This window comes from Aptenodytes patagonicus, chromosome 9, assembly GCF_965638725.1.
Source record: "Aptenodytes patagonicus chromosome 9, bAptPat1.pri.cur, whole genome shotgun sequence".
Lineage (NCBI taxonomy): Eukaryota > Metazoa > Chordata > Aves > Sphenisciformes > Spheniscidae > Aptenodytes > Aptenodytes patagonicus.
Window position 1 is genome coordinate 22,897,713 of NC_134957.1, and position 25,050 is coordinate 22,922,762.

General features: G+C 44.6%; 1 protein-coding gene across 2 annotated transcripts in view; it reads right to left on the reverse strand.

The window, feature by feature from the left end:
* LOC143164627 (vascular endothelial growth factor receptor kdr-like) overlaps positions 1-25,050 on the reverse strand; it is a 143,679-nt gene that overhangs the window by 47,287 nt on the left and 71,342 nt on the right. For both annotated transcript variants that reach the window (XM_076347462.1, XM_076347461.1), the window contains exons 10-12: positions 15,801-15,951; positions 12,750-12,855; positions 3,519-3,627 (exon numbers count right to left, since the gene is read on the reverse strand). In XM_076347462.1, the coding sequence (XP_076203577.1) occupies positions 3,519-3,627; positions 12,750-12,855; positions 15,801-15,951 (366 nt within the window). The remainder of the gene's footprint in view (positions 1-3,518; positions 3,628-12,749; positions 12,856-15,800; positions 15,952-25,050) is intronic.

Below are 25,050 nucleotides of genomic sequence, written 5' to 3' on the forward strand. Positions count from 1 at the left end.
CAAAGGCTAGAATTTGATTTACTGTGGACCTACAGTAATATATAGTTGCCCTTTCCAAGGTGCAGACCAGAGATTAGAAGGTAAATAATACTTGTTCGTGGCAGAGGACACCTCCAGGTGACATCAGGTCAGCTTTTCACTGCACTAGGAAGGTTGCAGTCTGCCTTGAGTGTCCTTTGGTGCGTAACTGGTGGTGGGCAATGACATGAGGCAGTTCTGAGCATCTGATGGCTCGCCTCTGCCCATGACAAAATAGTCATCTGACTTAAATGGGAACACTGGTGTCAAAACTGTGGTAGGCAAGATAGGCAGGGACAGATTTTGTTTCCGCAAGAAAGTAAAAAGGATTTACACAAAACAAAAATACCGGAATAAGAGTTAGGCCAGGGCATGATGGATAACACTGCTACTGCATTGCTATGGGAGTTTCTGCTGCCATGAACAGCTTTGGGAGAGCTTCAGTGGGACACTGAGAGTCAGGACATCTGCGGAAAGAGCTCAGAGAGGCTTCAGGGCTGTCACTGAATGATAAGATTTCTCATCACGTTAGACCCCTTATATGGCTTGGTTTCAGCGTGATCTCCAAACCCTGTTGACCCTTCACTGAAATGAATTCTGCTGGCAAAGAAATGATTTAAAAATAGATACCAGGGCTATTTCTAGTGTCCGTGGGAGTTTTTGTGGGGGCTCTGCAGTGGAAGAACAAAATGGCTGTTGACATTATTCCATTGGGATAAATACATTTTTCTGAAATGAGTAAGGTGGTGATGAAAACACCAGACTGAAGCAAGGCATGTCCCCAGAAAGCAGGTGCAGCCTGGACAACACCTGATGAAGTTTCCCTGTAACACCCTGCCATGTCCTGACAAAACATTTCAACCCTGACCTAGTGGAACAGGTTTTTGAGAGAAGAAGAGAGTTTAGCCCCTGTATCGTCTTCAGATTTCTTACCAGGGAGAAGTTAATTAAGCTCAATTCAGCCAAAATGTTTGAAAGCAGCTCAGGATCCACCAGCTTGTTTGTCAGTACGAGATAACAGGAGATCAGGTCTTTAAAATCAACAAATTACTGAAATAATTGTGAGGTCCCACAACTAGCAGCTGTTTTGCAGAGAACAGAGCGCTGTGAAGTGCTACGAACATTTGCCTAGATGTTGTCCTAAAGGCCCACACGTTGCTGGTGTGCTCTCAAACTCTAACTCAGCCTTTATCTCAGCTTTTAGGTTCAGTCTGCATAAAATTAATCAGCCTAGCAATTGTAAAGTGGCCTGCTTAGAGCCTTATGCTTTTGGACTTCCCCCGTTTCGTACCTCACAAACTGTCCCTGAATGTCCCTCCAACACTGAGACTAGGAGCAACTCCTGGTGAGAGTAACCTGGCGGTCGCTTAGCCTCCTCCAAGTGCACCCAGTAGAAGACAGCGCTTTTTTTTCATCTGTGAGGCAGACCTTCAGCAGCAGCTCTTACAGCAGCCTGGCCACTTGCTGGAGTAATATGCATTACTCAGCAGAGGACCATCATGTAAAGAAACCCAGCAGCAGGTCACTCTGCTGCTATTTTATCACTGCAACATGATCTAATTTAGGATCAGGATGGCCGCATTTAGAAAGTTTTCATTTCTTTCTAATCTATAAACACCACTATTTTTAAACACAGCACTTATAAAAGTCAGTCATGCTCGTTTAGCATCTGCCTCTTCCCCAGAATGGCACAGACTCAGGGTCTTTTTTTCACAGGCAAGAATATATCTGTCTTGCCAAGCCCTATTCACCTCCTGGTCTGTTTTGGTTTGGATGGAAACACTGGATGTTTGGAAACATTTCCACCATAACCGCTGTCAGTAGTTTTGTCCAGTGATTCGTTTCCTTCATAATTAAAATTGCATGATGAAAAGATTTGTGTCTCAAAACATTGCTAGATTGATCTTAAGATAAAAAATCCGAAATATTAGCTCACTGTGGGGGAAAAAAGCCCTACATAACTTTTATTATTAAAATAAAACATAGTTGTGAAAGGTGCGTGGATTGATCTAGCCCTTTAAATCTGACCTTATGCTAGTTGCTTATTTAGTTGCTGCAGCACTGCTTTTAGTCACCGAGTATTACAAAGTACTGTGAATAGCTTGGGAACATACGGCTTTGAGTAACCCATCCAAACATAATAGCTGGCAGAATTCAGAGCAGAAACAAACCCACGTGAAGACTCAACACTTGGAAGTGGTGAAGTGTAAAATTAATAGCTGGTCTTCAGCCTGCCTTGGACATCTTGAGGACCTCTTATGTCTGAGCTGTATCTCCCAAGAGTGCGCCTTGAAGGGCTTTTTCCTAAGTAAATAAGAGTTAGGGCTTTGGAAAATATCTTTTGGAGGCTTAAGCCCTCTTCTGTCTCCATAAGACATTGGGGTAGTACAAAGAAGCTGTAAATGGAGGTGAAATCTTTCCCCCATATGGCACCAGCTTCATTATCGTTGGATGACATTTTTCATATTAGCATTTCTGTGTAATAAGAATAGTAACAATGTTTAGTGAGCCTTTGTTTGGTTAGCCCGATTTGAAATGTGCTGAATTACTTTAGAGCAATGGACTCAACACAGGACGCAAGAGAGGCAGAGGAGTGCAGAGCACTGCCACGAGCGAGCTTTGCCCTCAGAACTTGCTTCACGGGGAAGAAACCAAGTAGTGAGAATCAGACATTTACCTTCCAGGACACTTCTGCACTCTTTGTTCTAAAAATTGTTATTTTGATGCAAATTCTACCAGCCAACATCCACTCATCCAGAAAGTGAGCACAGAAATGATTCAGTTTGTTCTGGTTAAGCACTTGAACAAGGCTGTCCCTGGACTCTTCTCTTGTTTTAAACTCCCATCTCTCCTAAAAGCATTATGTAGGTCTTGATCTCACTACTAAAGAATTTCTGTGTTGAAAGGTTAAGCAGATATTTGTTTGGATTTGTGTTCTTTAGAGAAATAGCATGTCCACCTCCTCCCTCCTTAAAGGGCACTGGAAAGGCTAATTGCTCGGGCAGGGATCCAATGTCACAACAACTCCCAGTGATATCAGCCCTGGATTAGGTCTGAATATTGGCCTTGCTCACCTTTGCTATGCCTGCTGACTTAATTGGAGACCAACCGTTCTCCTGAGTCAGGGAGAGGCTTCAGGCCTTTGGAAGACTACAAAGGACTTAGCTTTTGCTAGAGGTTTCATGAGGACAGCGCTCAAATGTCATGAGTGTTGCTTTAAGACACGGGCAGCTAGACTCAGGGCCTGCATCTGCAGCTTGAAAAGGGCAAAAGGGGCATCAGGTCTGATGCTGGACATGTCAAACTCAGCTGTGCACCGATGCAGGACCCGACCTTGCATGTGGTGAAGAGCCTGGGACTGTGTGATTGGGAGTGCTCTGAAAGCACAACGTGCAGGGATTCCCAGAAGTTTTAACGAGCACCCACCAGCCATATAAAACATTAAGGTAAATCAGATCATCAGCATCTAGTTTTTGTGTAGTGTCTCTTGTGTTGTTTACCTGAGACGTAGAACTCAATGCTCCTCTCTTCTTCGCCGATCTTGTTTGAAGCCACACAGTAATAGATTCCTGATGCACTGCTGTTTTCCATAGTTAGTGTGCTCACAATCTGCCAAGCAAAGAGAGAAAAAGGTAGAGGCTTTGAATGTAGTGTAGGCTTAGCAGAGAGGCTTGAGAATAGTGGATAAGTATATGTTTTATGGTAGAAAAACACTTAACAAAGGAGTTTCTAGTAATAAGTGAAGCTCACAAACAGACAAGTGCTTCAATTAGTTTTTTGGTGTCTCATCTCTGATCACCTCAGCCCAGTTAATTCTCTTCCCTCCTCATTCCTAAACCTTCCCCTTCTTTTCTTCCTGTCTCCCCCGTGAAAAACAGGGTTCCCCTTTGACACACTGCCAAGGTCTTTGTGTGACAACATCAGCAAAAAGCTGAAGTGAAGGACCTGGAAGATTCGTCTAAGACACTGGAAATGAAGCCCCACATCCACCTATTTTCTCTTCTGCTTTTCAGTTATGGTTTCCGTGGGTAACAGGACACCCACATTTGCATGGGAAGCAGGTCATTCGTATGGATGTGGTATAAAGAATATTGCAGGATTTTGCTCTGCTTTGCTATAACCCCAGCGAAGGGAGGGAGGGATGTGGCCCCTTTGGGCCCCAGCTCACTCTTATAAATTGGGCTTGGAAGCCCCTTGATTCCATAACCCGTCCTCAGAGCCTTATCAGAACTTGTGTGGTAAGTAAGGAAGCTCTGGAGAAGCTGCCTGTGCTAAGACACTTGGCAAAAGCAGAAAGAAAGGGAGGATCCTGAAGGAGAAGAAAGGAACACTTGTCCTGAGCTTCACCACATAGACAAAGGAAGTGGTTCAGTTACTCATGGGGCTGAACTCAAACGCATCCTTAAGAACTTGTGTTCCTTAAACATCCTAAGCCTCTGCTTCTGTGTGGGTCCTTCTTAATGAGGAGCCAGCCATATGGCACTCCCCTGTCCCTGTCATGATGCAACATCACAAGCTCATGGAGGACTATCCACAGCTCATGGCTTTAGTTGTTTCTAGTACTTCCTTTGGGCTGCTAGCAAGAAAGCAGGGTCTAACCCACCAAGACAGAGATGTTCTTGCAAGATTACTTTGCTTCCCCTGCAGCCATTCACCTGAGGAGCTCTGAGCCCTCACATTTGGAACAAATATCACTTTCTTTGCCGTCCTCTCTAAGGACTTTGAGAATCAAGACTTATAACACCCTCTGGCCCTTTGTCCTTATCTCCAGAGAGTGCTTTGAAGTGCACAAAAGCATCTCTGGACTTTCTTTTTAATATCCTAAACTAAACTCACACAAGACATTCCTTTACTCCTCATAAAGCTGCGCCACGAATGTGTCTATAGCTGTGCGGGATGTATTTTCTGAGAGTTATTTAAGATTTTCTGAGCTTTGGCACTTTAAATCCTGTAGGGAAATGAGTTTCAAAGGTTTTGATCCCATGTGCATTTTACATTCTAATGGGGAACATTTTCAGCAGAATAATGGGTAAGTGGAAAAGTATCTACTTTTCATAGGCACCAAACACAGAAATTAACCAAGAATAGGGACAAAGCAAATTTAGGGGTGAAAACAGGAGATCAGTAAACCCAGCTCCCTCTGGCGTCCACCAAAGAAAGAGCTGTGCAGTTCTGATTTGTTTATGAGGTGAAAATAGCTCTTAACTTGGATATAAAATCACCAGAGAAGCAGTCTGCTCCTCCTCCTTTTTCTTTTCCTGTAGCAGTGGGCCTAATGCCACAGGTTATTAACAAGCACATGTTCAGAGCACTACCCCTGGCTTTAAGCAGTAGACACTGCCTTTTGAATTACTGCTGAATCAGGACCAAGATCTTCCTTCTCATGATTACTGGATCTTCGAATTTTATATTTGGGAATAGAAAAAGCCAATATAAATGTACGTGCTGAGGACAGAAGGGGATAAATTTGGACAGCTATTTAACAGCTACTCGTCTTGCTAAGTGACAGCTCTAGATGGGACGTCAAGGATAATACTGTAGAGGCAGTTAAAATCGTAAAGGGGAATGTAATTATCCATTCTGGAATATGTCTGAAGTGTTAGGGGTGACACTGTGGCTCTTCTAAAAACTGATGCAATGCCTCAAGCTGCATTTGGTGGCCCAGAGGGAAACGCACCCATATGCTCATGAACACACACAGATGCTAACGTCTCTAACTACATAACTCAGGAAAAGTCTGACGTGGTAGTGGGGAAGAAAAAAAAAGAGCAAATAGCTATACCGAGACCTCATCTCAGCTAATCTCAATTGTGTCTAGATGTGAAGGTGAAAAAGATGCTAAAATGATGGTGGGAAACAATCTGGGGACAAATTCTTGGGAAAAATTTACTGAGGAAAAGAGAGAAAGTAATTTTCTTGTTTGCATGCTCAAAATCACTGTTATGCACTTGGACACCAGTTTGCTACACGCCTGAGCACAAGAGGTAACGCACTTTACTGTCTTAGAACTAGCACCTCCCAGAGTCCTCCAAAATGTGACTTTCAAACCAGCAGCATCCAGCAGAGAAATATATGTGATTTTAGAGCTGGAAATGAAGGACTTTGAGTGATTTTCTTGTAATAAGATGAATCCCTTGAAATCATTATGCATCAGCTTTTCACTCTAGCTGTGTGCTCCTGGGTAAATCCCTGAGATTGGGAGTCCAATTGTCTTTCCAGCATCTTAAATAAAGTTCTCAGTTGCCAAACTAATCTAATCCTGGTTCAGTCCTCAACAGAGTGATGCCTTGGAACACACACATGCTATACCAAAGGGCATCTAAGTCCTCTTTTCCTCTACAAGACCCCATAGTTTTGTCTTTTACCAAAAGGAACCTGAAAGAAACATTTAGGAAGCCAGCAGTGGTACCTGCTTTTTGAAGTATCTGTAGATCAAGGATATCCCATTGAAATCAATCAAGGAGATCCCATTGAAAAGCAACCCCTATTAACCCAGATGTTAAACCCCATAGTATTCACAATGCCGATGTTTTGGCCGTTGTTCATCGCCCGTTACTGTAGGCAACCCAAGTTGAACAAACTTGAAAATTTGAAATTTGTCTGTACTTGGTCGTAGTGGCAGGTAGGGATAAGGATTTTGTTCTTCTAAATGCCATCCCTATACTTTCAATGCAACCATTTCAAGGAAAGTCTGCAAGAAGTTGAATGAGAAAATGGTTTGAACTCGAGCAACCAAACGTAGGAATCTTTCCCCATTATTAACAGTGAAAACTGTTAGCAGACTTCTCTCTCAGGGGAGTGGCAGAGTCCCAGCATTTGGGGACCTTTAGAGTAGAGTGGAAAAAATTCTGAGGGGGTAATCTACTTTGTGTGCTTAGTCCATGCACCTGGCAAAGCATTTTCCATTCCTGGAGTCAGAGCCAGGATAGAAAAGTTTGAGACATGTTGACATTTGCCACATCTAGACTCATGAAATCACAGAAGGACCTTAGCTGCACGGGACCGCTGGTGGTCTCCTGTCTGACCTCTTACTCAAAGCAGGGCTCACGTCAAAGCTCTTTCTCATGCCTTCTACTCAGAAAACTCTGCTCCCAGGCAGAGCACAGCACTTTCTGCTAAGCCTAAATAATGATGCTGATGTGAAATCTGCAATTGCCTTGAAACATTGTATCTCTTCGGTGAAATTACTATTCATGAACTATTTATAGCCTGGAAGTTTGCACTTTCTAGTTTACCTTCCACTGGATGTCCTAGTCAAGAGCAGTTCCGACTAAATGACACGTGAACCCTTGCCAATGTACTCCAGCCGCAAGTGGTGGCACAAACCATGTGGCTGTTCAGTCCTTAGCTTCTGTGCAGACTGCGCTGGAACCAATGGTAATTAATAACAAATTATTGGCATGTAATGTCTAGACATCTTCCTAGTGGGAGCTGGACTGAGATCCTGTCAGTTCACTGCATACCAAGCACCAAACATCCTTCGGACCAGCTTTGATTGCCTGTGTTGAATTTGGAAGTAAAGGGCTCCATTTCCTATTACTTAACCCAAAGGCCACCCAATACTGCGAGCCCAAAGAAGGGATTATTAGCTAATAAATAATTACCATAAAAGAATAAACTAAGTTTAAAACTCAATAAGAAAAGAAATTAAATGACTGATCTCTGAAGAACAGCTATGACAAGTAAATAGACATTGCTGCTGGGAAAACTCATAATGGAGTAGTTCAATAAAGTCCATATGTCTTGCACTGTAATGTTCCCAAACTGATAAAAACAAGCTATTTTAGAAGCAGCCAAATAACATTCCACAGCCATATACCATGAGTGTTTTAAGACATCTTGTAGCAAGGACAGAGCACCAAGACCTTTTTTTAAGCTGGAGCCAGCATGAATTAATATATCTTGTTATTCCTTGCTTTCTCTTTCCTTTGTCTAATCCCTCCCTCCAACAGCTTTAGTTAACAATTCTTCTCTCTTTCACTTCGTTAGCTGTATGTGGGCAAGGATGAGGAGTAGAAAAAGTGGGTGGAAAACGTCTCAGCTGTCTAACTCTGGCAGAGCTGGGGTGGAGGTGGCTAGAGGGAGACGAAATTATAGGAACTTCACCAGAGACCCCGCAAAGAAAATATTCAGCTAGCTCCCAATCCATCTACTTGAATGGCACAGAATAACACTTATTTTTATAGCCTGACAATTCTGATCCATGATCGTAGTTCATTCATTCAAAACATGCTAAAGGATGGACTGAGGACAAGCGATAAGAGACGTCTGTGAGTTGACTGAGAACTTCTAGGGTTTGCTCTCATCTCTGGCAGTGGGCGTTTCTCTCCCTGTAAAATGAGAACAACCATTGCCTTCCTCACAGAGTATGACAGAGCTGATGGTAGTACCGTGTGATCAGGAAAGGTGCTGGACAAGGCAGAAAACTGGGGAAAACTGGAGGTTTGAGGTGCCTCTGGAGGAACTGGTATACATTTCTGGTATGGATGGACTGATCGCTCTCTGGCCCTAGGGCAGGTGGGTAGGTGCTGGCTAGTCATGAGCAGTTACCACCCTCATGCTTCTTCCTCGCACCCGGTGATTGCAGTTAATGAATTTAAGAGGGTAGGGAAGACAGAGGGTCATTTCTTATGTCCCTGCTGCTAGCCAGGCTCTCTCAAGACCTGCCAAGGACAGTGTAGTAGTCCATGTGCTCCTGTGCTTGGGTAGCGCCTGCAACATCTGGGCTAGTCTCCCAGAGAGTGGACGCTTTGTTCAAAAACCCAGCCGCGTGACTGTTCACCTTCCCCTGCCAGAGGCTAACGTGGCAAGGCTTGTGGGAGCTCATTGAAACGGGCACCCACACAGGGTGACAGATTTAAATAGCCCTACTGAGTTGCTCACATACTTTTCACCAAACGCATCCCGCTACTCTAACGTAGTCTTTTTGTTCCTTCAGGAGGTTTAAACCTGGCATTTCTGGGTCAGTTTTCTTGAGTGGTTATGAATTTCACCAGCACAAGAGATGTATGAGTTTCATTGCAGAAACATCCACATGGCCAGGCCACTCTCTCATATATACATTAAAGGGAGAAAAGAGATGAAAAGAAACCCCCAATGAGGACTGAATAATGTATGGATCTCGCTATTCTTTTCTGCTATGTCCTGCTCTCCCAAGCTCAGACCAGTATGTTCAGTTTACTAACAGGAAAGAAAATAAAATAGCAACCTAGCTCCTTGCAACTTGAAGAGGAAATTCAGGCAATTCATGCAATCATCGGTGTTTCACCTGGTGTTAAAAAGCAGTCTCCAGAGGCAGCTACACAGTAGTTTAAATCACAAAGTGAAAAGTTCAATATTGACTCAAAACCACCAGGAAAATTAAACTAGCACGATGCAATTGCCTCAACCACTATTTGACCAAAACTTCAGTGAAGTACATCGTAACATTAACGATAACCACATGCTTTTCTTTAGGAATGAGACTCAGCCTTTAGAAGACAGGAGGGGGTGAAATTCCCTTCTCTATCCGTGGAATAATGATGGAATAATCATTATGATGAAGATGACAAGAGACCTCAATTTTACATGCCACTTTTGTCAAATAGATATCTAAAGATCTTGCATCAGTGGTCTGCTGGAAGAATCCTTGCTTGCTGCCCTGCAAGCTAGCCTTTGAGCAAGATTCTGGATCTGGTAATTTCTGGGGGTTTGTTCCTGTATTCTTAGAAGCTCTTAAAAGTTAATGCATTTTTTCATGTCGCTGAACCAGCATGTATTGCTACAGTTCTTCAAGGGTGAACTCTAGGGATGCTGAGAATTCTTAGAGACTAGGTAAATTCCACCTTCTGCTCTGAGACTCCAGCTATCATTGGACAGGCTCAAATCACACAGGAAAAATAACCAATCTCAGCTAATCCCAGCTTCATAACACAGTCAATAAAAGCCACGCTCAGTCAGACTCCAACATCTTTATTATTTCATCTGGCTAGTCAATGCAGATGAATTACTTGCTAGGACATGGTGGGAATGGATTGGGCTGTTTCCTGTCTATTCCATTTCTGGTGGGAATAACGACTGATGAAACACGAGGAAAAGTCTGAAGGCTATGGGTTTTCATCAGTGGCTTTTTCTGAATTACATTCTACTATCTAAAGACTCCACTTAATACAGATAGCCTTGGACTTCAGAAAGGGGGAAGGAGAGGAATTGTCTGCTAATGTAAGCAGGGAGACAAAGTGCTGAAACCTGAGATTCATAAAATATAGTTTTATTAATTGGAATAAATCTTAATCAGGACATAAAAATTATTGGGAAACACCTCAGAATGTGTTTTCAACCAGTGGATCAGCAGGAGATGAAAATAATGAAAATACTATAAATTGTAAAAATATGTAACTTGTAAAGAAGTATTTTTATGAAACTTTAATAATGAAATATGTAAAAACTTAAGTTAAAGGTTTGTAGGCAGAGCTTTTGAACGTGTCTGAAAAATGAACGCTTCAGGATGCCCGGAGTCTGTAGAAAGAGCAGGGATGGCTGTGCAGGGCAGAGCGAGCAGCAGCCTCGGGGCTGTTTGTGGTACTCAAGGTGTGAGCAGCAGCAAAGCCCTTAGGGAACAAGAGGAGTCCTTTTGAGGACTGCGTGGCGTCCTCGTACTGAGGTTCCCTCATGGTCCTCATTTCCACTAAGCCGTTGCGCCTCCCTTCTCCTAGCACTCTAGTGTCCACCATGTTTTACAGGCAGGAAACTCGGGCACATGGTGATGTCGGGACTGACCTGTGGGTAGGTGCCATGGTGTCCTCCGTGGGAGTGGAGCACTATTTCTCCTCTGATTGCTGTACCTTTTCTTTCTAGGGAAATTAGGCGATAGGGGAAAGCTGGGAAGTCCCTAATCACGCACCAGGATAGACTGAGGATGTGTTTGGAGTGCCCCGCTGGGTCCAGGAGCTCTGCGGCACTCCTAAAACACCTCATTCAGAGGCTGCAGCCAAATCCCATCTTAAGTCCACTAGCAGACTAAAATTTCACCCAGTTGCATATTTGCCTCAGCAAAGTTGCTAAAAGAAGAAATGGGAGTGGTGTACATGTGCATAAAACAAAGAAAAATGTTTCTAATTTTGTGTTGTTGAGGTGTCTCACTGTCCCAGCATGTGGGAAAATTCAGCAACCAACAGATATTTTTTGAGTCACAGCAATTGTAAAACCCTTCACTTTTATATGGGGACTAACATAACTTTAAGACTGATCCTCAGATATAAACTAAGCTCTTGGACACCAGATCATATATTTAGACAGACTGCATATATGGACAGAAACAGTAGCCATGAGAGCCACAAAACCCTTGTCAGTCCATGCAGCAACCAGAAAGTCTTAGAAAAGGAAGAAACTTTGTAGGTACATGTCACCAACCTCCGTTGTTTAAAAGTAATTAGCACTTTGTAGGTAGTTTCTTTTGCCTAAGATCTAAAATTCTTAGAGAACACATTAAAAACAGAGCTTAAGGGGCACTATGCCATCTAAATAAATCCAATTTATAAATATCTTCCAGCAAGGGGAAAACTCAGGAATGAAATGCGAACACTGATGTTCTCCTTCCCAGCCCAACCTCCATGTTTTCAGAGCTCTGTTTTAGATTATGTTTAGAGCTGGAAAGTCTCCATGAGAAAGAGCAGATGGCTAAGGCACTGATCCTGCCAGATGCTGATTTAGTCTGGACCCAATCCAGAAGAGCACTTTAGCTTTGTGCTTAACTTTAAGCATGGGAGTAGCCCAAGAATTATCAGATGCATAAAGGTATACCAGGATACGAACTGCAGCATTCAGCACCCTGCAGGATTAGGCACTAAACTATCTGGAGCATCCACCTTGAAACCTGTAGCCGCAAAACCACTCCTAAAGCCACAGACCTCTGTAAGTCCAACAGGGGTAAAACAACTGAGCCAGACCACAGCATCTTCTCCAAGGGATAGCCAGAAGTCTGTGAATCTAGAGCAGAACAGCTGCAGCAGTTTCTCAAGGATTAGCATGGTCGTGTGTAAACAATATCACTCAGTATCACCACAGGTACCGGGGAGGCATTTAACGGATAATTCATGGCTGGGGTCTTTGGAGTTCATGCAGGAAGTGTGCTCCCGGTGCTGTTTGGAAGGGGAAGCAGGCAGGGAAGTGTAGAAGGAAGGAGGTCTTCCCACCTTCGTTGGCTCGGTAACATGGTTGGCAACCCAAATGGGTAAAGAAATGTTGACAACTTCAGCCGAAACAGGCAGGTGCTGCAGGCATTTACACACTCTGAAAATCAGGCCGGCTACCTCTGGCCACCGTAGGCCTCTTAAATTACACAGCTGTTTAACTCCTGCTACTGGGAGAGTAGGCAAGGTTGGGCAGTACAAAGTGCTCTCTAAGTGCTAAGCATTTTAATGAACTCAGAGTCCTTATCAGTTGTGTGTGCTTCACAGGACCCCTCTTGCACTGAACCAGTCTTACACTTTCTCAAGACTGAGAGAGACGAAGAGGTTTTTGACCCAAAAGTCTTTGGAGAGTTTTAAACAGGGTATGTTACATCATTGCCAGAATCCTGGCATTTATAAACAGCAGAGATCTGAAAATGATCCCAGGGCCGTGGAATTTAAAGCATGCTAACAACAGCTTGGGAACTGCGGGGAGAGAGCTCCGTGTGAGTGCAGTGTCCCCTCCGTAAAGCCCACTGCTATTCCATGACATCATTGCTCAAATTTTCATCAGACACATACCTTTCTTTTATCCCCATGCTTCATGGTTATGTTTTCAATGCTTCTGATCTTGTTGCCTATGAACATGTTCTCCTGAACCACAATTTTTTGCCCAGCGGGGTTGCATCTGGAGGTAGAAAAGCAAAGGTGGTGTTCAGGAACCCGACTCATTGCAGACATCCCAGGGAGGCATTATAAAAGAGAGAGAATCTCATTCTTAGACGGTAGTCTTAGGTCTTAAAAGCTCCTAAAAGCTATTGCTGCTGGAGATTGTTACCTCTTCGTGAAACTACTGTATTCCTTCATCGCAACATTTCAAAATTATTTACAAAGCACCTTGACAGAGGTAGACAAAGATCAGTATATGACCAGCAAGGAAACCCCCCAAACTTTCTGAAGACCGAAAATAGAAAATACTGGACAAATAATTAAATCATGTGAGTTTAGTCTGGCTAATGAGTTATACTCCAAGTAAATGCAGTTGTGGCTTTTAAAAAGCCACTTAAAGCGCTCTTTTAGTACTTGCAGTGTATTTCAAAATTCAAAATGCCAGTCATTCAAAACTGTGGGGAGGTGAATGTTGCTGAGCGTGCCTGTCTATCTGCTTAGCTTTCCAACATGAAGCACAGGCTGAGGGAGTAGAGTGGATAAATATGGGGATAACAATAGCAGAAGGCTCCTTTAATATTGCATATTCCCCAGAAGATAACCATATCTTAGTCAGTTATCAATCTTCAGTTTTGAATTATGGGCAAAGAGCAGTGTATGTAGCACGTCATGCGGAAAGGTGTGTCTGCACCATCCAAGGCAAAAGGCTTTTCTGTCTTCTTTGACTACAACCCTTGGAATAAATGAGCAGAGACACAGGCCTTCTCATGCTTAGGAGCACAAAGGCTTCAGCAAGGCCGGAGCTCCAGGCATCCTGGCTGAGGGTGCTGCCAGCTGTGCAACTCGAGGAAGCCTTTCATTTTAAAGTTGCCAGTTCAGCTCCAGCCCAGCATGGCTAGGTGTTACAAACTGTGACTCCGTGACGGCAAGTTAGCGAAGTCAGTTCAGTTCCACAACTAGCTGCAATTGCACCTTGCACAAGTCATCACAATGCATGACAGGAAAGTGTCCTTATTGCCTCCTCTGCCTCAGCAGAGGCACCGCACTTCCCACGGCCGGTCCCAGCAGCCTCTGAGCCCACCGTAGCAGACTGGGATTATAGGAGGTAAAACAAATATGGATTTCTATAGGTGATGACCAAGGGCCGATGCTGCAGAAAACTAATCCATAAACCAGCTGTGCCTTTGCCAAATCCGCACAAGACGCATGGGTAACACCCTGGGTCAAGGGAGGGTTTATAGCTCTCGAAAGAGCCTAATTAGAAGATGTCTTGAGTGACTTCCTGCAAGGCACAGTTCTGTCTTGAGGATAAAGGGAAAAACTCAAAGGAAGCAAATCACATCACAGCTATAAGGAACAATGATAGTGTTTTGGGATTCAAAGTGCACTAGTGAGGAGGGGGAAGAGAAAGAGAGAGAGAGAGGAAGTGAGACAACAGAAGGAAATGGGGTCTGTGTCATTTCCCACAGGAATCCTCCTACAGCTTCTGCTGGAAAAAGATAAGGCTGCCCCGGAGGCCAGAAGAGGTAGACACCACTCTGCAATTGTATTTAAATTGATAAGATCAGAGAGTCAGAGAGCTGGAACAAGGGTTATACGAGGTCACTGGTTCAAATCTGGCTTAATTCGGCATTCATGACCAATTCTCTCTCCCTAGACAGAAAGGTCTGGAAAAGATTTCAGGTCGTCTCTGTGGTTTTCCTACAGAATGCATAACCTGTTTCCTTATGGTGTTTTCATTCTGCTCTTGTTGAACACCTCCGAAGCAGCAGCTTGGACGCCTTCTGCTGACCTGCGGTGCCAGCAGCCCTACCTAAGCCTACAAATTGCTGCCGTTTTATTCCTGCAGGAGCAGTGTAACTACCTAAATGAGGTAACGGGCTACTTCCCTTGTGGAGGGACACAAGGTCACTTTTTAGACCCAACCTGAGACTAGATCGCGCAACATCACTGCAACTGGTGCAGCAGAGAACCTGGGAAAGGAGCTTCTCTGTGATTTTTCCCTGTCTCATGACTCGCCATACACAGCATTTGGAAAAGCATTGAAATGGTGAGAAAATAAGGAACCATCCAGCAATTTTCTCTCTTGCTTCCTAGACCTGCCTTCATTTTTTTATGGATGGAAAACCTGATTTCAGCCTTCTCATTGCAGGGAAGAGTTGAAGTGCAGTCAGAAATGTATGGCTCCTGTATGTCCCCTGGGGCTACCAGGGGAAGTATTCAGACCTCAGCCAAGACCTCTCTCTATAGATCACTCCGCTCATATAACAGCAGGAGCAAAGAAAATGTCTACCTGTATAAGGCAAATCTCGAAAGGCATCTTGTGTTTTAACTTGCCTCATTCCTTTCTGACGGTTTTGACCCAGTGACTTGCTTCTGTGTCTTCACACCTCAGGCTGCCTCCAGACTTCAGCAAAGAAGGGTCCTCAGTAAGGCGTGAAGGCCTGGTTACCTCTTCCAGCTTCTGCAATGCAGATGCTGCCACAGGAGCCCATGCTCAGTGTGCACTAGTGAAGACAGCCCTTAGGAAGTGGCATAAATTCCATATGGCGATTACATAATTTGTCTGACGATAGGTCTTACGGGGAAAAATGTGTGTTACCTCTCCACAGAGAGCGCCTCTGTTTTTTCTTTGTCAGCCATGTAGGCTGCATCCAAGAGGTGCAAGAAAAGATCTTGGTAAGTCAGAGGGGCATTGCTGGTCAAGTTAAAGAAAATTCAAGCCTGATCTTTAGTCACTTTAAACTTACTTGACGCAACTCTGATAATATAGAAGGTGCTTGTAACTCCAAGAAGATCATACGCAACTAGATGTCTGCTGGGTTCATAACCCTTGAGATCTTTAGGTGGGGAATCACTGCTTGTGATTTTTAACTAAGATAAATAAGATGACTGGAAAGAAAAACTGACTTGAAACTACCAAATTGTTTTGCAACATGTTCACCTGTAGGAATGTCCACTTACAGTGTGTCTGTGAGGCTGCAGGGCTGCCACTTCCACTCAATCTTCGGGTCAGGATTCCCGCTTACGGTGCACTGGATTTTGTGTTTGCTTCTTAATTCCACCCGCTCAATCTTATCAAAATCAGTTTCCTTTTCATAGATTTTGGGTCTCTCTAAAGAAAAAAAAAACACCAACAACAAGTTAAACTCAAAAGAGCAAATTTACATCCATAGCCATGGTCTTGTTTCCATCAAAGGTTTTGAAACCTCTCGCTGTCATCACTGAGAGATGATTTAGTGAGGGTTGCTGAAGGTGTAGGGCAATTACCAGCAATACTGAAAGTATACATTTGCAGGAACGTGGGTATTAGTTGTGGCGTTTCAGAAAATACATTTAAATGCTACCACATTCATCCTAATTGCTTTCAAATGTTGTCGTGGGCCTGCTATACTATTGGAAAATTTATGCCGTGAAACAATCTATTGGTCGGGGACTGCAGGGTCAGGCTGTTAGTCTATGTACTGTGGGCAAAATAGCATTCGACTTCTGATGTCACCTCCTGAGAGGAACCTTATCAAACAGCTGCTGTTCTGCAATATTGTTACCATTGTGCAGGTTCTCCCCAGGGTTTTGGAAAAAAAGTCTTTTTGATCTGAAAACTTTGCTTTCCTTTTCTGTTTATGTGTAACGTGCACTGGATGAAGGGGTGAAGAAAGCAAGGAAGAAGTGGTGGGGAGAAAACACTTGTGGAGTAATGCCAAGAAATTCTCACCAACAGCAAAACCATTAAAAATGTCACTGCATTATTCACATCTGGAGGGGTTGTACAATCACACCCTTGGACTGGAAATGTCTCAAGAACAAACTTTTGTGTGACACTTTCAGGGCTGCTTGTTGCCAGCAGGAAAGAAATGCTTTGTCCCATCTACTTCCAGCTCCCACGGGAACATGTGAAAATGAGAAATAATGCTAAAAAATCCCCAAAGTGAACTGAACTTTTCCTAACCTCGGAGAGGGTGGGTTTGAGTTTGGGGTGAAAGCACAGGCTCTTCCCTTATGCAGACAGCTCTGCCCATCCCTAGCCATATCTCTTTGTCTGCTTCTCATAACAGGAAATCAAACAGATTTATTGGTCGGGGTCCCTCTGTGGAACACCTCTGTGCAGCCAAGTGCGGCTGCTTTACACTGAGGGCTTTTGACAAGTTGGGAAGTGAATGTAGATTAGATTTCTATTTTTCAGGTTAACTTATTTTTTCTGCTGTCAAGGAGGCCCCAGATATGTAAATATGAGCTACTGCCCACCTCATCAATCTTGAGCCCTTTCCCTTTTTTTTAATAGCTTTTTTTCCCTTCCAGCCCTCTACTCTTACGAGAGGACTGACCAGGCTGATCCCGTGTCTTGGTGGGATTCTTGCTTTCCGTTTCTCATGGCTGCCAGGTCAGACTCTGAAAGATCTTCTGACCTCATCATTGCCTGAAAATACATCAGCGTTTCCTTCTCCACCACATGAAAGGAGTATTGACTGTAGTTGGTTCAGCCATATCCTAACTCCCATGCTAAACATTAGCTGCTTTAAAGAACCTTCATTAGGCCCTGATTAACATTTCACTTGAAAAACCCAAATGACAGGCTCTTGGTCTTGCTCTTGTGTTCCCTTTTGCTTTTTTGATCCCCTTTGGTTGAGTCTTGTTTCCCCGTCTGCCTGCAGATGATGTTCTATCAGGCTCAAAAAATCCGCTCCTCACTCCTTTGTCCCTTCAGACAGGGAGAGGAGCCGTCTTTTTGTGAAGGAGAGGATGAAGAAGGGAGCAGACGGGAGAGTACTTCAGACTGTGGTTAGGGTCTCTCAAACTCACATCCTCATCTGTAACACGGACACAGGGTTTCCTGCACCGCATCCTCTGGGTTATGCAACGTACCGCTGATCAAGTGCTTTGAGATTTGTGAGCAATTCACAGGACAAATTATGGGGACTAATGTTGAATTTCCTTGTAACTGGCATCTCATTTCCCATCGGTAAATTATTTCTGATCATAAAAATAATTTTGTAAAACTTCCTGGAGAGAGAAGCACATTTTTCATTCTCTCGGACATTTTTCTTTTCAGTCTCAAATCCTGTGTTTGGCATGTCTGGACTGACCTCAAAAGCGTGATTTTCACTTGGAGAAAGAGACTCTGAGTTCAGTGTGAAAGGTTACTCAAGTGTTATGTGAAAGGTTACTCGAGTGTTCTGTTTTCTGGGCTGCAAGAACAAAGCTTTACACACCTGGGGAGGGAGGCAGTATGTTTGTGTGTTTTTGTGTGTGTGAAAGAGTACGGGGGGACAAGGTTTGATTACAATCTTTTAATATTAGGAGATTTCTCTATATTCTTGGTGAAATGACGAACACATTGACTGTCATTTAAATTATCCTTCTAAAAAAGAAATAATAATTTTAACTTGATCTAATTCAAATAAGAACATACATGAGTGACGAATGAATTCTTAATTCCACAATTACTTTACTGCATGGCACTATTAAATATTACTTGAAACCTAAAATGAGTCAAAATGATTCATCAATTGAAAAAAATATTATTTATGAGGCTTAAGCAATTATTTTCTTAAAACCTGAGGGGCTGGCTAAAAATGCCTCCTCATCATTTCTTTCACAGCGCCTTGTAACACAGTTAGTGTGGGGTCGTAGCTAATTATGGGCATGACACTCAGAAATGGAAGCAATTTTAACAAGTGTCTCTCTCTTTTTCCCTGCAAAGGTTGTAATGGTGGTAGGTTTTATTCTGCAAATGACTCTTACTGTGGCGCTACCGTGGTGGGGATGAGGCCCTTCCACAATTTTGAACGTGCCTTCTTTGTGCTTGTAAGGGCGTTGGCATTGGCCCCAGCGCACTGCAGGTTTGTGATGTGGAGTGTGGGGTACTCATAGCGGGGATATTTCTTGGGCTGAAAACTTTCCAAACCTCTGCACACTGTCATGGCCATTTTACCTCTTCCCGTGCCCCCTGAAGGCAACTGAAGCTTTTCCGTTCACTTTGCTCGCTGCTGGGCCAAATCCTATTTACAGAAGTTGCCTCCAGCAGTGATGGAAACAAGTTAACTGGCTTCTGTGGTGGATGCTGGCCTTTTAGATTTGCTCAGACTATAACTAGATAGTTGGCTTAGCGGGCTGGCATCTGCAGCAGTCTCACCTGCAAAAAGACTCTCTACATTAGTGTGATGAGGAGATTTTAGCTTAAAGCCAGTGATTATCTAAGGTTCACCTGGTAGTGTATTTCTCAGATAACTCTCTCCCTCCTCCAAACAATGCTTTGCTTTCTCTTTCATGTTTGCTTACTAAGCAGCATGGTGGATTATGCACAAACTCTTGTTTGTCTTCGCTCATGTTTAGGTGTGAGGTAAGGCTTGGGGTACAAATCCATTTGTAAGCACCGCCGAAGTCCAAGTATATTTCTGGTTGCACCTTAAATTATGCATCTAAAGTGTGGATTTCATCAACACACATACATTTGCATGTGTATTGCTGTTTTTCAAGCATGCAAAAAAAAAAGCTGTTGGGAACGGAGAGCTTTAGCAGGCATTGGACTAATAGCAGTACAAAGTTGAGTAAATGAGCAAGCTGCCTCTGCGCAGACCCTGCAGTGCACCTTGCCTCCTCCAGCAAGTGCAGTGCAGAGTCCTCCCTTCTCCTTGAAGCTCTGCGACGGTGCCGAGATCCTGACCTACAGCACCCTCTGCTATCCTAACCTTGGGCTCGCTGAACACCTTCCTATAGAGCCTTGCCCCCAACCAGCAGTCCTGCCTGCTACAGTAGTGCTGAACTGCAAGAGGAGATCTTTAAATACGCTTCGTTCCTGACGTGAAGTATCCTTTGCTATCCCACTTCTTGCTTCCCACTACCCCCCGCACCGAGATCTGCCTGCTTACTTTCAGCCTCCACTGCCCACCCCTTGGCCATTGCCCTCCCCAGACTGAGTTTTCTCAAGCAGAAGCCAAACAAACCTTAAAAGCTTTCTCATCTCTGGCTGCATTTGGAACCGCGCAGTGTTCAGATGGCTTTAAATGTATCGAAATAAATGGGTTTTTGGCTTCTCTGGCTTAAAGTATACTTGTATCCCCAACTCGCTTTGCAGAGGTGCAATTGCTGGTGTGAGAGCTGACCTGAATAACTAAAGACTTTGCTGCTGCTGCACTGTGAAATGCAATCAAAAAGCAGTTCTGCTTACTGTAAATTTCAAATTGATCAGCATTTTGTAAATCTCACCTTACTTTCTAGTGTTATCTTTAGTTTGTGGCATTAGGAGCAAATAATAGTACAAGGATTAGGACATTAACCCTCTGGCATTACCCCTTTTGCAAGATACTCTTCTATCTCTAAATTCATTGCAGATGTTACTATGGGGTTGCACACTTGTCACCCAAAGGAGCACCCAAATATAGAGGACAGCACATCGAAAGTTTCCCTGCCTTTTTTAGAGAAACTTTGCTTTACTTTCAGTGACCCCTGACTGAACTGGTGTTTACGTACCTTCCCCACTACCATTTAAACTGGGTTTCAAAAAATCTTTTCACATTAAGTACATCATTAAAATAACATAGAATGATCCAGTGAAGCATTTAGTCTCAACCTTACGTACTGGTTGCTGGACACGGGGCTTCATTAAAACTACTGATAGAGAGGCAACTTGTTTTCTATTTAACCTTTCTGTTTCCCAAAAGCCAAAATAATTTGGACTTTAGAATCTTTCATCTGATGTTTGTATGGTACTTAATGGAAATATAAGCTCTGCAAGTTGAGCTAGGTGAATATTCTGTATGGTAGATAGGAAACTCATTAATGCAAGTTTGGACTGGTCAAACAGTATGGGAAAAAGAGGATGAAATTTCATAGAATCATGGAATCATAGAATCGTTTAGGTTAGAAAAGGCCTTTAAGATCATCGAGTCCAACCGTTAACTCAGCACTGCCAAGTCCACCACTAAACCATGTCCCTAAGCACCACATCTACACGTCTTTTAAACACCTCCAGGGATGGTGACTCAACCACTTCCCTGGGCAGCCTGTTCCAATCCTTGACAACCCTTTCGGTGAAGAAATTTTTCCCAATATCCAATCTAAACCTCCCCTGGCGCAACTTGAGGCCGTTTCCTCTTGTCCTATCGCTTGTTACTTGGGAGAAGAGACCCACACCCACCTCGCTACAACCTCCTCTCAGGTGGTTGTAGAGAGCGATGAGGTCTCCCCTCAGCCTCCTTTTCTCCAGGCTGAACAACCCCAGTTCCCTCAGCCGCTCCTCATCAGACTTGTTCTCCAGACCCCTCACCAGCCTCGTTGCCCTTCTCTGGACACGCTCCAGCACCTCAACGTCCTTCTTGTAGTGAGGGGCCCAAAACTGAACACAGTGTTCGAGGTGCAGCCTCACCAGTGCCGAGTACAGGGGCACGATCACTTCCCTGCTCCTGCTGGCCACACTATTTCTGATACAGGCCAGGATGCCATTGGCCTTCTTGGCCGCCTGGGCACACTGCCGGATCATGTTCAGCCGGCTGTCAACCAGCACCCCCAGGTCCTTTTCCGACAGGCAGCTTTCCAGCCACTCTTCCCCAAGCCTGCAGCGCTGCATGGGGTTGCTGTGGCCGAAGTGCAGGACCCGGCACTTGGCCTTGTTGAACCTCATACAGTTGGCCTCGGCCCATCGATCCAGCCTGTCCAGGTCCCTCTGCAGAGCCTTCCTACCCTCGAGCAGATCAACACTCCCACCCAACTTGGTGTTGTCTGTAAACTTACTGAGGGAGCACTCGATCCCCCTGTCCAGATCATTGATAAAGATATTAAACAGAACTGGCCCCAAAACTGAGCCCTGGGGAACACCGCTTGTGACCGGCCACCAACTGGATTTAACTCCATTCACCACAACTCTTTGGGCCTGGCCGTCCAGTTTTTTACCCAGCGAAGAGTATACCTGTCCAAGCCATGAGCAGCCAGTTTCTCCAGGAGAATGCTGTGGAAGATGGTGTCAAAGACTTTAGTAAAAGTCCGGGTAGACAACATCCACAGCCTCTCCCTCAGCCACTAAGCAGGTCACCTTGTCATAGAAGGAGATCGGGTTAGTCAAGCAGGACCTGCTTTTCATAAACCTGTGCTGACTGGGCCTAATCACCTGGTTGTCCTGTATGTGCCATGTGATGGCACTCAAGCTGATCTGCTCCATAACCTTCCCTGGCACCATGGTCAGAGTGACAGGCCTGTAGTTCCCTGGATCCTCCTCCTGTCCCTTCTTGTAGATGGGCGTCACATTTGCTAACCTCCAGTCAACTGGGATGTCCCCGGTCAGCCAGGACTGCTGATAAAGGATGGAAAGTGGCTTGGTGAGCACTTCCGCCAGCTCCCTCAGCACCCTTGGATGGATCCCATCCAGCCCCATAGACTTGTGTGTGTCTAAGTGGTGTGGCAGGTTGCTAACCATTTCCCCTTGGATTATGGGGGCTTCATTCTGCTCCCCGTCCCTGCCTTCCAGCTCAGGGGGTTGCATACCCGGAGAACAACTGGTCTTACTATTAAAGACTGAGGCAAAGAAGGCGTTAAGTACCTCAGCCTCTTCCTCATCCTTTGACACTATGTTTCCCCCCACATTCAATAGAGGACGGAGATTCTCCTTAGCCCTCCTTTTGTTGCTAATGTATTTATAGAAACATTTCTTATTGTCATTTATGGCAGTAGCCAGATTAAGTTCTAGTTGGGCTTTGGCCCTTCTAATTTTCTCCCTGCATAACCTCATGACATCCTTGTAGCCCTCCTGAGTTGCCTGCCCCTTCTTCCAAAGTCATAAACTCTCCTTTTTTTCCTGAGTTCCAGCCAGAGCTCTCTGTTCAGCCAGGGCAGTCTCCTTCCCCGCCGGCTCGTCTTTCGGCACATGGGGACGGCCTGCTCCTGCGCCTTGAAGATTTCCTTCTTGAAGAATGTCCAGCCTTCCTGGACTCCTTTGCCCTTCAGGACTGCCTCCCAAGGGACTCTGTCAACCAGTCTCCTAAACAGGTCAAAGTCTGCCCTCCAGAAATCCAAGGCAGCAGTTCTGCTGACCCCCCTCCTTACTTCTCCAAGAATCGAAAACTCTGTCATTTTGTGATTGCTATGCCCAAGACGGCCTCCAACCGCCACATCACCCACAAGTCCTCCATTCACAAACAACAGGTCCAGCGGGGCGCCTTCCCTAGTTGGCTCACTTGCCAGCTGTGTCAGGAAGTTATCTTCCACGCACTCCAGGAACTTCCTAGACTTCTTCCTCTCTGCTGTATTTTATTTCCAGCAGTTGAAGTCCCCCATGAGAACAAGGCCTAGCGATTGTGAGACTTCTGCCAGCTGCTTATAGAATATTTCGTCTGCCTCTTCATCCTGGTTGGGTGGTCTATAACAGACTCCACCATGATATCTGCCGTGTTGGCCTTCGCCCTGATTCTTACCCATAAACACTCAACCCTGTCGTCACCATCATTAAGCTCTAGACAGTCAAAACACTCCCTAACCTACAGGGCTACCCCACCGCCTCCCCCTCCTTGCCTGTCCCTTCTGAAGAGTTTATAGCCATCCACTGCAGCACTCCAGTTGTGCGAGTCATCCCACCATGTTTCCGTGATGGCAACTATATCATAGTTTTCCTGTTGCACAGTGGCTTCCAGCTCCTCCTGTTTGTTGCCCGTGCTGCGTGCATTGGTGTAGATGCACTTCAGCTGGGCTATTGATCCCGCCACCTTTTTTGGGGGAAAAGCCCCAATTCCTATGTGACCATTTTCAGGCACTTCTGTGGTTTCTAACACATCAATAACCCTTGAGTCTTTGCTGCCGCATGGATCTCCATCCACTACCTGCACTGAGACGGCAGGCCAAAGGACCTCGCTAGCACACCGTCCCCCAAACATTGGCGTGCTGCCCCCAGGCTTATCTCTAGTGAGACTGGTTTTATCCCTTTCCCCCTTCAAATCTAGTTTAAAGTTCTTTCCCCCAAAGTAAAAACGCTTTGTCTGTGTTCGGCTTACAAGTGATCTCTGTGGTTTGTTTGTTTTTGTTTTTTTTTCTTTTTCTTTTTTGTTAAAAGGAAAGAAAGAAAAAATTAGTTAAATGACCTGAAAACAAAACTTTTGTTTCAGGCTGAACAGAACATTGTGTTTGACCCCAGCTGATTTTGTCTGGGTGGTTTTCTTTGTTTCATTCTGTTTGCTTTTTTGCTTTATTTTGCACAGCACTACATACAAGGCTGCTGTGAAGTGGGTGCACAGCACTGTCCCCACGGTACCTCTGAGGAAGCAGATGCCAAGATGAAATGAGTGGCCAAAATCTCTCCGTGAGTCAATACCACGGCCAGGAATAGAATTAGGGTCACCAATTATCGGTCGCCTGCCTAATCTCTAGCACACACACCCTGCTGCTCCATTGTAACCCGCTGTTATGGGCTGGGAATGCCAGCAGGGTGGAAGCAAATGGAAGAGAAACCATGCAGTTGGATACTCTATGAATAGAGATGAAGAAAAATCACAGGGCACTTGACCTACCCTACAGGGAATTTTGTTGTTAAAATGGCAGTGCAGCTTGGTTTTGTTTTTTCTGACCTTGTACTGTCACTTTTGCATGTATCTATCTTCACTTTGTAGGAAGAAAGCTGTCTTTTCCAGTCCTGTACCACCTTTCCCAGATCTGTCATTCAACCCCGATGCAGCCAAATTTTGGGGAAAAAAAAGGGTTTTCTCGTCTGTCTCTCCCCATCTTATTTTTTGTGGCTAAACAGAGTTCAAAAGCAAATGTGTAATGATGGACTGCTTCATTTTTAGCAGAGCAGGCAGTTTTCTAGGATTTTTGTCTCTGCCCCCTTTGCCTGCTTTTCAAAAGAGAAAAACAACAGTTAATATACCTGCAGGCTTGGCTGAGAGACAGCATGGAAACCACATGCTGCCACTTTCCGACTTCCCCCCCACCACTCTGGTTTTTAAGGGCTGTCAGAGAGAGATTGCTGCTGCAAAGATGTGAGCTGAATGCTTCAGATTTTTCTGGCAAACTTCAGCAGGCCCCCACCTTCCTCTTCCTAAAATTGCTTTGGCTACTTCCAACAAAATGAAAATAGCTCATCTGACTTTTTCATTAGGGGCTCTCCTGGGAGCACGCAGAGGCTGAGTGGAGGCTGGACTGTGGAGCTGCAAGCGTGCAGGGTTTGCATGATGTCAGTGAGAAAATTCTTCATAATTTGCTAATAATTAATGTGCTGGAAAGGCCCACTGCAGTC